The 12,236-nt window shown below is 45.1% G+C and overlaps 1 protein-coding gene across 2 annotated transcripts in view; it reads left to right on the top strand.

The window, feature by feature from the left end:
* The first annotated feature begins 6,512 nt into the window (after positions 1-6,512).
* ZC3H18 (zinc finger CCCH-type containing 18) overlaps positions 6,513-12,236 on the top strand; it is an 87,378-nt gene continuing 81,654 nt past the window's right edge. For both annotated transcript variants that reach the window (XM_083164671.1, XM_083164672.1), the window contains exons 1-2: positions 6,513-6,665; positions 7,741-8,524. In XM_083164671.1, coding sequence (XP_083020797.1) covers positions 7,754-8,524 — 771 coding nt within the window. In that variant the 5' untranslated portion in view covers positions 6,513-6,665; positions 7,741-7,753. The remainder of the gene's footprint in view (positions 6,666-7,740; positions 8,525-12,236) is intronic.

Below are 12,236 nucleotides of genomic sequence, written 5' to 3' on the forward strand. Positions count from 1 at the left end.
CCCATTGTATGACTCCTGTGGGCGTGCAGGGGTAACCAGACACACCCAGAATCCACGCATCACGGCCTTCCAGCTCTTGGAGTCTTTGCCAGATCCCGGTTTTTCGGATAACATGAGAGTCATGGGCTCTTCTGGAAAGTTGGAATTGAATGCAAGTATTTCCATGGATAGGCCACATACCACCATCACATTGAGTGAGTGAAACATTTTCCTGTTATGGTAGATCCGCTCGCTCCGTGGTGGTGGTACGATTTGTACATGGGTCCCATCCACAGCCCCTATCACATTAGGGAAGCCAGCAAGTTGTTGAAATGCAAGCTTACTTCTATCAAGGGTATCTTGAGCAAAAGACATGGCCATGAAGTGCCCCTTGCGCCTAAATATGGCAGACATCACATGCCACTACTTGCTGGAAGGATCCTGAGGCGCAGAAAAATGCTGCCAACACCAGGGCGAGTTTCGGTATTACGGTCTTAAGCCGATGATGAGCTTCCAGATCACTCTCAATTAAAGTAAGAGTCTCTAGAATAACATGTGGGGGTAACCTGTACCTAGAAAGTACCTCATCATCGGGCATCCCAAAGAGGGTCACCCGTGAGCGGAAAATTCTAGCACGACCTGGCCTCCTTTGGCGCCGAGTGGCTGAACCCGCACGTTGCCCCTCCCTGTGCACAACATACACCATTGCAGCTTCTGATAACTAAACTTACAGAAAATACTCACAATTAAAGCAATGTACTGTTAATGTTCACAAACCCCAAAAAGTCAACTACTGTATTTAATTCTACCATACATACAGATGAGGGACGGCCCGTATTCTGAAACAATTTACTGAAACAATGGACACAACATTTAAGTTACCACACACCCCAATGAAACATATATGTAATTACCATGTATAACATTGCCACCAGTTACACCAGGGGTTGCTAAAATGTTACAGTAGCAGCATTTATGAAAACAAATGTGCCTGGAATACTGTATCCTAGCCACCATTGAAGAGGCAACCAGTGACCTACTGTATAACAACTGGACACAAATATCTAGATGAGAATTTACCAATGACCTATACAGAACTGGACACAGTAATGTAGATGAGGTCGTACCAGTGACCTATACAGAACTGTACACAGTATTTTAGATGAGGTTATACCAATGACCTATACAATACTGGACACCGTATTCTAAACGAGGTCATACCAGTGACCTATACAGACCTAATCAGACCTGGACACAATATCTAGATGAGGATTTACCGATGACCTATACAGAACTGGACACAGTATTCTAGATAAGCCTTACCAATGATCTATACAGAACTGGACATAGAACTCTACATGAGGCTGTACCAATGACCTATACAGAACTGGACATAGAACTCTACATGAGGTCGTATCAATGACCTATACAGAACTGGACACAGTAATATATATGAGGCTGCACCAGTGACCTATACAGAACTGGACACAATAGTCTTGATGAGGCCGTACCAGTGACCTATACAGAACTGGACAAAGTAGTCTTGATGAGGTCGTACCAATAACCGATACAGAACTGGACACTGTATTGTAGATGAGTTTGTACCAATGACTTATACAGAATTGGATACAGTAAACTAGATGAGGTCTTACCAATGACCTATACAGAACTGTACACAGTATTCTAGATGAGGTCATACCAATGACCTATAAAGAACCGGACACAGTATTCTAGATGAGGCCATACCAATGACCTATTGGACATAGAACTCTACATGAGGTCGTATCAATGACCTATGCAGAACTGGACACAGTATTCTAGATGAGGTTGTACCAATGACCGATACAGAACTGGACACCGTATTGTAGATGAGGTTGTACCAATGACTTATACAGAACTGGACACAGTAAACTAGATGAGGTCTTACTAATGACCTATACAGTGGCATTATTACTTTCTTTCTGTTGCTGATTCCTCTCCCTAAGCAACCAAGCATCAGAATTGCCTTCTTTATTGCTATGTTACACAGCTTCCCTGCCTTTAAGTCACCTGAAATAATGACTCCTACTGTAGATCCCTTTCCTCCTCAGTAGTTTCCAATATTGAAACCATTAATAGTATATTTACCTATTGGATTTTTGAGAACCAAGTGCATGATTTTACATGTTTTTGTCAGTAAACTGTAGTTGTCATGTTATTGACTATTTCTCTAGTCTATCTAACTCAGTGGTTCTCAACCTTGGTTTTCATGACCCCCACACAGTGTACGTTTTCCATGTCTCCACACAGAATCACAAGTGAAATAATTAGCTCCACCTATGGATCTTTTAAAATGTGTCAGTAAGTAATGAGTGCACCTGTGCACATGCTGGGTGACCTAGAAAAATGTGAACTGTGTGGGGGTGTTGGGGACTGAGGTTGAGAACTACTGATCTAGATCATCCGCCATTTGTTTTACCCCTCCTGGTGTGTCTACCGCTCCTTGTGTCATCTGTTATAATGATATTAAAAAGCACTGGCCCAAGTACATATCCCTGGGGAACTCCACTGGTAAAAAATTTCTCCTATGAATAAGGCCCATTTGCTACAACTCTGTTTTCTGTCCTGCAACCAAATTCTTATCATACAAGCATTTTAGTATCCAACCCCATGTTTCTGAGTTTATTAGCAGTCTGCAGGGTGGGATAATGTCTACAACCTTACTAAAGTCTACATAATATAAGCTGTAATTACCCCCCCCCTTTTTTTTTTACTTTGGTCACCCAGTCAAAAAAGTCAATAAGCTTTGTTTGACATGATCTTCCATGAGTAAATCTAAATCCATACTGGGATGGATTTACTTTTTTGGGATCCTGTAAATTGTTGGATTTGAGATAACCTACAACTCCTCCTTTTAAAAGTGTTTCCATCAATTTTCCTACTACTGATGTAAGGCTCACTAGTCAGTAGTTGCTTACATATTCCTTGCTTCCACTTTTGTGCAGTGGTACGATGTTTGTTTTTTTCCAATCCTCTGGAAACTGGTTGAAAGATTCTGGTAATGGTGCTACCTTAACCCCCTTTAGTATCCTTGGATGTATCCTCTGTGGCCGCATTAATTTAGCCACTTTTAGTTTTGAGAGTTCTGTTAGGACAGGGGTGGCCGAACCGGTCTTCGGGATCTACCAACGGTCCACATTTTCCAGATCACCTAGCTGCTGCACAGCTGTAGTCATTACTAACTGTCCCATTTTCAAACATGCTGCATTTATTCCTACTATAGATCCACAGGTTGCCTGAAAAACATGAACTGTTGGTAGAACTTGGACAGGTTTGGCCACCCCTGTGTTAGGACCTTCTCCTCTGTATAGCCCTGTACACACACATCGATTTGCTTTTGATTCGATGTTAGATTTGATTTTCTATTAGATCTCGCATTAGGTCTTTCCATTCGATTTGGCATTAGATCTGTACTTTTGCATTAGATATTGAATTCGATATACATTCATGGTACATTGTACACATTCGATTTACTAGATCGAATTTGATATTTCCTTGGCTGCCCAGTAGATTTTTCTGTTCAATTTTGTGAAAACGGGAGCGTGCATCGAATCGAATGCAGATTGAAAATGACACAAAAAACATTCGATTTCGTTTAGGATTTGATTTTGCTTCTATAAGCAAAATCGAATCGAAAATCTGGAAAAATCGATGCATGTGTACAGGGCTCAAATGTACTTTTTCGGAATACCACTGCAACTTACTTACCTTTGGCCCCTTTCTCTCTCTTTCAGTAGTGAATACTGAGCAAAAATAATGAAGATGATCTACTATTACATTGTTTCCCTCAAAAAGCCTTCCACTCTGCCTTTTGTTTTTCTCCTTTCACTTAGAAACTTAAAAAAATTGTTGGCACAGTAGGAATGGGGTCTGTCCTAGATTTTAACCATATTCCAAATCTCAGGTGGGACCCGGGACTTTGGGGGAAAAGAGGTATTAGTGGCACTGGTCCCAATGACAAAGTGAAGTATTGGGCATGATGGCTATTTAACAAGGCTGTAACTCATATCTGCTACAAACCCACCTCTTTCTCTGGGCTACTGCAATAATGCCCCATTTACCAAGGCCCCAAAAGGTCTGCTTTTAAGGGCTCTGCACCCTTACCTAATTAAGGGGACAATTGTGGTTCATTCCCAATGAACTGAAATTGGCCCCTGCACCGATGGTCGGGGTTAGCGCTTTCGCACTCTAGGAGTCCGTAAGCTGCGATCTTTGCAGCTTACCAAGTCAACCACAATACGGCCCTAAATGTTTCGATGTTATTGGTGCCTTTGGACCACATTTCTGCATTGATTCATACCTGATCATTAATCTGCAAAATTGCAGATGGCTGCGAGTAGATAGCCACCGCCCAGACAGATAGAAAACCCGGCCGTGCAAATCTGAAAATGAATTGCGAATGGATCAGGATTCGCAATCCTTGTGCAATTCCCAAACCATCAAATAGTTTTTTTGTCTGTGCAAATGTAAGTAATGTAAGATTTGGTCCTTTCCACACAATGCATCAGAACAATAAATCATGTGAAAAGTGTCTAATCATAGGTCTTTTACTTCTCATTCTGATGTGCGGCTCCGTGCCCATCTGACCAGATCCGCAGACTTCTGCAATAAGTACACATCATATCCCCCAGCAAATGTGATCGCATGCGAAACATCGTAAGCAAAGTGACCGCATATGACTTATATGCCATCTAGCCACCGTTGAGGCCAGAGGATTCTCGGCTGGGAGTTGCTGAGGTACCGTATGCCTCAGCTATGTCTATGGAGGCCTTTAGACTGACCCTTTCCACATCTCTGCAACAGAGACAGGATGTTCAAGGCCAGCGCTGATATCACAGACCCTCCCTGAACACGCCTGCATTTTCCTAACACTTCTAGAAAATGCCCGGTTACCACTGCCATACACCAGGTTCCTGTCAGTCAAGCAACGCCCTCTTTGCGTTTACGACCCATACGCATTCACGCTACAATCCATGTGCAGTCATTCCATAGTCGCTTGACTTGCGAATTTGCACATCAGCAATTCAGTCTGAATTAGGCCCTATTTGTGGGGAGGGATCCAAGGGTCCCCTCACTGGGGATTTTTGCATATCGTATTTCCCTGTTTTGGATTCGCCGTGCGCTCGCTGTGCTTCCGCCATCGATGTCAAGCTCTGATACTGGCCGCCTGTGAGCTGACGTCCCCTGCATCCCCCCCCTTGTGCTGCTCAGCTGGCTGCAGGCACAGCAGTTCGCTGGGGGAAAAAAAATAAAACAAAAAATTTAAAATATAGTAATGTGGTGCTTGTAAAGATAAAAAATAAGCAAGATCCTTCAAATAAAAAACTGACTTGTAGACACCAAAAAAAATTAATAAAAAACCTTTAAGTACAAATTTCAGTTCACTTAAAAAAGATGTCAAAAGAACGGCAAACTTCACCAAAACAAAAAGTGAACACAGTTCTCCATTTTGGCATTGAATACACTGTGCTGAATTTCCCATTGAAAACCAAAAGCGAGTAGCGTCAATTATGAAACAGTGAATTGGCCGGCATTCGATGTTTGGTGAACAGTGATCGTTGAACACGGCAAATATCATTTTCGGTGAAAAAAAATTTCACCAAAAAAACAGCCCTGTTCGCCGAAAAATCAAGAGCACTGAATACTGCCCCATGTCGTGGCATCTCGCCACCCTTTGCCCACGACTGAATCCCTCCCATAGCCCAGGTAGAGTTATACCCCTTTCACACTTACAAAAATATCCCGGGTTTTTGCACATGAACGCACATTAACCCCGGATTTAGCTCAGCGTGATAGGGTCTTAAAAGAATATCCCGGGATTTCTACCCAGGTCCTGACCTGGGTAAATTCCAGAATCGACCCGCGATGCGGTCAGTGTGAATGGTCTCGTACCTGGGATTGGGTACACAGGACTTTAAAAAAGCTGCTGATTGGAGCTTTCTTAGGCTCACAAATGCTGATGTCATCTTTCAGAGCCCTGGAGTCCATTTCTAATGACATGCATATGTATTTGCAGGGATTTCCCGGGATCAGTGTGAATGGGGCTGTCCCAGGTGGATCCCAGGTCTGAGTGCAGTGTGAAAGGGTACATTCCTTGGTAGAGTCCCGGGAAGCATCCGGTAACACATTCCCAGGTATGACCCGGCTCTGCGAGTGTGAAAGGGTATATAGATTGTAAGCTCCACTGGGGCAGGGACTGATGTGAATGTTCAAATATTCTCTGTAAAGCGCTGCGTAATATGTATGTGCTATATATGAAACTGTTAATAAATAAATAATAAATATTACACATCGCCGCTTTAAAGGAAGCTAAATTGTGTCACTTTAGCCCCAAAATGTAATGAATATGCCCATTGGACGTCATACATCCATCACTCAGGGACCCCAGCGCAAGGCAGGCATGCTGGTACTTGTAGTACTTCAAAGAGATACATGTAGCATCCCTGCTCACCCAGAGCCGGCCGGGTTACATAGCGTATGCCAGTCAAGCTGCAGCGGGACAGGAGAGGGAGGCGCCGCCAGCCAGTGTGTGACTGGGAATGGGCGGGATAACAGCGGCGGCGGCGCTGGGCGATGACGTCAGGCGAGGCGGCCTGCGGGATCCCGTCACTCGGTGTGTGAGCGAGCAGCCCGGACCTTCCGCTCAGGTAAGCGGCGGCACCAGGGAGAGGAGGCCTTAGGATGTATCCAGCCTAACATCAGGCCGGTGACCGGCCTCCAATAACTGCTCAGCTGGGCCCGGCTTCCCCTCACTGAGGCGCCCTGCTGCGGTTCCGTGCCCAGGGTGCCACGCTCACCCCCGGTCCCCCTCTACTATGAAACACCCCCCCCCTCCACCCACCCAATTCACTGCTGTTCCCCATCCCGATCGAACTGCTGCTCTTCCTTCTGGAGACCCCCCCCCCCCCCCCCCCTCATACTGACCCCCACCCCAATCTTACTGCTGCTCTCCCCAATTTTGCGAATGCCCACTCAAGCTAGCTGCTGCTCTCCCTTCAGTAGGAGACCCCCCCCCCCCACACACACCATCTTACTGCCCCCCCCCCCCCAATCTTGTTGCTACTCCCCTCAGGAGACCCCCCCTCTCAGCTGCTCTCTGCTATGAAGAAACCCCCCCATATCTTACTGCTGTCCCCCACCCCAATCTTACTGCTGCTCTCCCCTCACGAGGAGATTGACTCTCTGCTGCTCCCCCCCAACATACTGCTGCTCCCCCTTCTGGAGGAGACACCCCCCCCCCCCCCCAATCTTACCGGCTGCTCCCCCTTCTGGAGGAGACCCCCCCATCTTACCGGCTGCTCCCCCTTCTGGAGGAGACCACCCCCCCAACCCCCCAGAATGTAACTGCACTGGATACAGACCGCCATGTTATGTGCATAAATAAGGGAATCTAGCTTTGGCCATGCGTAATTAATGCAGGGTGTACTGTAGAATAAGATCTGTAAACATTCGTTCATGCACCTGTGTGACTATTTTATTTTACATCATGTAATGCTAGACCTATTCGTGGTCTGTAAAGCCATTGCTAACTCTGTGTCAGATTGGGTTTTCTCTGGGTACAACGCTCTTCTCCCACATTCCAAAAATATACTGGTAGGACAAGTGTGACTTTACATGTGTTTATTGCAGACTAGATGGGCCAAGTAGTTCTTACCTGGCATAAATATTCTATGATTTTAGTTCATACATTTAAATCTTTTTTTTTTTTTTTTTTTTATAAAGGTACTTTTGACAGATGGCAGCAGCAGAGAGTCCTGAACGGGACCCGCTTTCTCCTGAAGAAATCCTGCCTGACCTCACCGATGAAGAGGAAGATGATGACCGAGATCACACTCCGCACCATGAGTTGGATGAAGAGGAGGAGAGAAATAATGATATTCTAGACAATAAAGCGTCACCTGATACTGTTGTCCCAGAATCAATCTTGGGAGATCGCTTCTCCCCATTATCAAATAATAACCTGTCCCCAAAATCTATCCCGGAGGAAAAATCCATATCAGAACCCATCTTCGAATCAACCACAGATGAAAAAACTGTCTCTAATTCCTTTCCAGAGGGGGAAGATGCCTTAGAAACTGTTACAAAGGAGAAAAATGAAAGACATTTTGTTTCAGGAGACCAAGAGAGACGGTCTATTAAGTCTCCTCTTCGTTCTGACGAAGAGGACAGTGTCAGTGAGGTGAAGTCTCCAGGCTCCGATGGTGAGCAGACCAGAGACATGCACCAGTCTCCTATCCTTAATAAGGGAGGGGATGAGAGACCTAATGAACTTCCTGATGAAGCCTCCTCAGTTATACGAGAACTGGATGAGCATGAACTGGATTATGATGAGGAGGTCCCAGAAGAACCAACAGTTCCTAACCAGGAAGATGACACAGAGAAGCCTGGAGCCGATGACGACGACGAAAAAGAGAAGGATGAGTCCCCCTTGGATGTAAAGAATGAAAATCAGAATGAAAAGAAGAAAGAGGAAGATGATGGAGAGATTGATGAGGGGGAAATTGATGTGAGTTTTTCATTATTTTTTTTCTGGCAATTTAATACCTGTATATTATCAGTATGTGTCCATAGTTCCATTCATCTTGCACATCGGAATGATGGTGCAATGCTGTAATTTGTGGTTTCAGTACATCCAATTGCTGTACACACTACACCAGTGGTTTCCCAAACTGTGTGCCGTGGCACCCTGGGTTGCCTCAGGATATTTGCAGGCGTGCCTAGGGTTGGTGGTTCAGAAGCAATGCAAAATTATTTATGGTCATTGTAATAGGCAAAACCAGAGCTTATGGCTGTCGATCATAAACTATATGAACAAACATAAGTGAATCCTGTCCTTTCCCACATAATTATACCTAAGGATGACATATAAACACAATTTATTTACTTCAATATTGTTTTCTAAATTTCTCAATAAGAAACTTTTTTTTTTTTTTTTTTTATCCTAGGGCAGCCATGAATTTATTTTTTATATATATTCCAGGGTGCCTTGATTCAAAAAAGTTTGTGAACCACTGCCCTACATGATACGTTGTAAAAAGCTTCTATATATCATTATATGACTGATGTGCAGAATATCTCATGGGACAATGAGGTCACCCAATTAATCGTATAATTATACCCCTTTTAAACCGCTGCAAAACCCCGGGTCTTCGGCGGGTCAGACCTGGGTCAGTGGCGGTGTAAATGGGACGCGTCGTGTCCCTTTACACGGGACTTCTACCCAGGTCCTGACCTAAGTAGAACATGGCTAGGACCTGGGTAGAAGGCAGTGTAAAAGGGTACACAGGGTCATCCGACCCGGATCCCATTTACATCAATGGGGGTCGTGCAACCTACGGACCGCAGCGTCCGCAGGTTGGACGGGGTGGGGGGGGGGTGTACAGGGGCTGGGGGCAGCCCAGCAGCTTACCTTGGTGCTGGGCTGCCCCTAGCACAGCGATTGGTGTTTCCAGCAGGGATCATCGCAGTCCCGGCGCTTGGAGGTGATGTCTCCAAGCGCCGGTCGAAATACCGACATTTAAAAAGTCGACATGAGTTTTTCATCATTTTTTTTTTTTTTTTTCTTTTAAACCAACTTGTAGGCTAGGGCGAACTGCTGGCAGGAGGAGGACTTCCCAAAAAGGGGGCATGGCCGTTCAGCAGAGGGCGTTGTCTCATGACACTCTAAAGACACCCTTACACTTGTGAGATTTTGTCAGATTTGACCCAATTCAGTTGGATTGGGCCAATTTATCTGACAAAATCTGATGTGTAGGACCCAAATGCACAATCCCGTGTGCATTGGGTCTAACCAAGAGCTTGATCCTCCTGCACATAGGATAAATCTCAAGTCAATCAGGCCCAACTTGTTGGACAAGAGGGGGCCTTTAGGTGCTAGGTTGTCTCCAATCTGTCTCCAAGCTCTCCCCTCACTGATGTCGTGCACATGCCGTCTGCTCAACAGCGGTGTCACTGCCGGCTGGGTGGGAACAGAACAGGCCAAACTGCTTCTGCAGGGCACCGCCATAAGGGCTGGGTATATTTTGCCATTTTAAAATCTGTCAGCTGATCAGCCTAGCAGGAACATGGTATAAGGGGGTTTCAACATGCGTCCTTTCTCTTTGTGGAAGAGAACTCCTAGGTTCAGATTGCAAGAGTCTTGGCTGGCTACATGGGTCACTCCTGGGTCCAACTTGGGTTGCCTACAGTGTGAAGGATGTGACCCAGTCTTTGACCTTGGTTACTTTTTAAAAGTGAGGATTGATAGTATCCTGCAGCAAACTCAGGTAAAGACACTGGTTCAGCATGAAATGGGTTGACCTGACAATAAGTTGGCACCAAGGTGCAGTGTAAAAGGGTATAGGAGCCGTACCCACTCCAACTCATGTTCAGTATTCAGGGAAAAAGAAGGTTCAAAACACCAGTTTTGGTTTGAAAGTGGTATAACAGGTCCACTTGTATACTGTAGGACATCATGAATATAAGGGTGATTATACAATACCCATTACGGGCAGAATCCACTGCTTGGACACTGTTTCGGCTTGTAAAACACGGGTTGGATCCCAAACCCACCTCAGTACCCACTTTCCCACAGGAGATGGAAAATGCTGGGGCAAGCATTTTGATTCGGGAGAAAGGGGGGTGTAAGACCTCTGAAAGCTTGTTGGGGCAGAAAAGTGATTTGGGGAAACCATGGGACATTTGAGAATTGCATTTGGATGGAGCGGAGTATGTATGTAGAACTATATATTGTGGTTAAAAGTAAGTGCTGTTCCGCTGATCACTTTGTAGTATGTCAGGATGTCTCTTTGCAGGCGTAGCACAAGGTGGTGACACACAATATGGTCATTTATTGAAGTATCACATAGCGGCCTGTGAGCCACAACTATGCAAAATTATGCAAATGCCATAGCTGCCTGAATTTACTTTTAAATGCCCACCAGTGACTGAGTGTCCCAGTGTCTGCGCAAAAGCTGCAGCATCAGTCTCTGATCAATCGATAATTGAACTTCTGCGCAGCCCTATGGTCGCACTGCATGGCTGCAGGCAGGGGGGTCAGTCAGGTGCAGCTGTTCTTCCTCCTCCTATTGCAATGATTTGCCATATGTAATTCTGATTTATATTCTAATATAGTGTTCACTAGCCCCTTGCATCTTTCAAACCCTGTGCACTTCCTCTTCTCTGCCTGGGAAGTCACTCTCTGCTGTGGTGCTTCTAGCACAGTGTGCTCTGTATTTCAGCTCTAATATACAGAACAGACCTGTGCTAAAAGCACCACAGGCGAGAGCGACACCCCTGGCAGGGAAGAGGAACTGCACAGGGTTTGAAAGATGCAGGGTTCTAGAATGAATATATAATATGGGCAGAAGCTGTCTCCTGCAAAACAATGCCTACTGCAATCACATAATTTGTGCATGGCGCCGCTTGTTTGCAGAAACATTGATGACATCATCGTACATCATCTCCATGTACAGTCTGAGGGCCTGATGCACACGCTGAGCTGATCTCATCTCCCAGGATGCAGAGGCCTCCACTAGCAAGCTAGTATTGTATGCATGCCCAGAAAACACCATCCGAGCGAGGATATTTTAAATTGTTTTTGAATATATCGTCCAGATCTTGGCCTTCATTTGTGATGCACATTTTATAATCGATCTCTGGGTGCTCTTGTGCCTGCATCCATCATTGCACCGTACAGATTTTTGGCATCTTGCATGAACGGGTTCAGCCTCTGTAACGGGTGGCGGGTTCTTTAAACCAATGTTGCATCCTAGGACGCAGGTTGCATCACTACTGCAGCAGGTGGCATCTGCTTGTAATCCTCAGCAGCTGCGTGAGAGGCCTCTATGCAGCCACTGTGCCATCTGAGTACTGATGTCCACAAACATCCACCAAGAACCATTATTGAACTGAAGGTTGCTGTACTCCAAGAGATGACCATATCCTATTGAAAGCCAATTGAAAATAAATTGTAGAAATCTCGAAGCTTTATTTATAGATTTCCATTGTCACTGGTGTCCTCTTTTCACAGAATAACCCTTCCGCAGAAATATCAGTGTATTTGAAACTAAAACATCCAAAAAATACAATATTGTAAATCTGGGTACTACTGTACTTCCGCAATAACAGTGATCTTGTTGGGGGTGATTTCATTGTCACTAGTTTGTGCCCCATGGAGCAATTTAGTTGTTGCCTCGTCCAGGCACGAATATCAGCATGGAGACACATTTAAGCTTGCA

This window comes from Crinia signifera, chromosome 11 (assembly GCF_055691185.1).
Source record: "Crinia signifera chromosome 11, ASM5569118v1, whole genome shotgun sequence".
NCBI classification, from domain to species: Eukaryota; Metazoa; Chordata; class Amphibia; order Anura; family Myobatrachidae; genus Crinia; species Crinia signifera.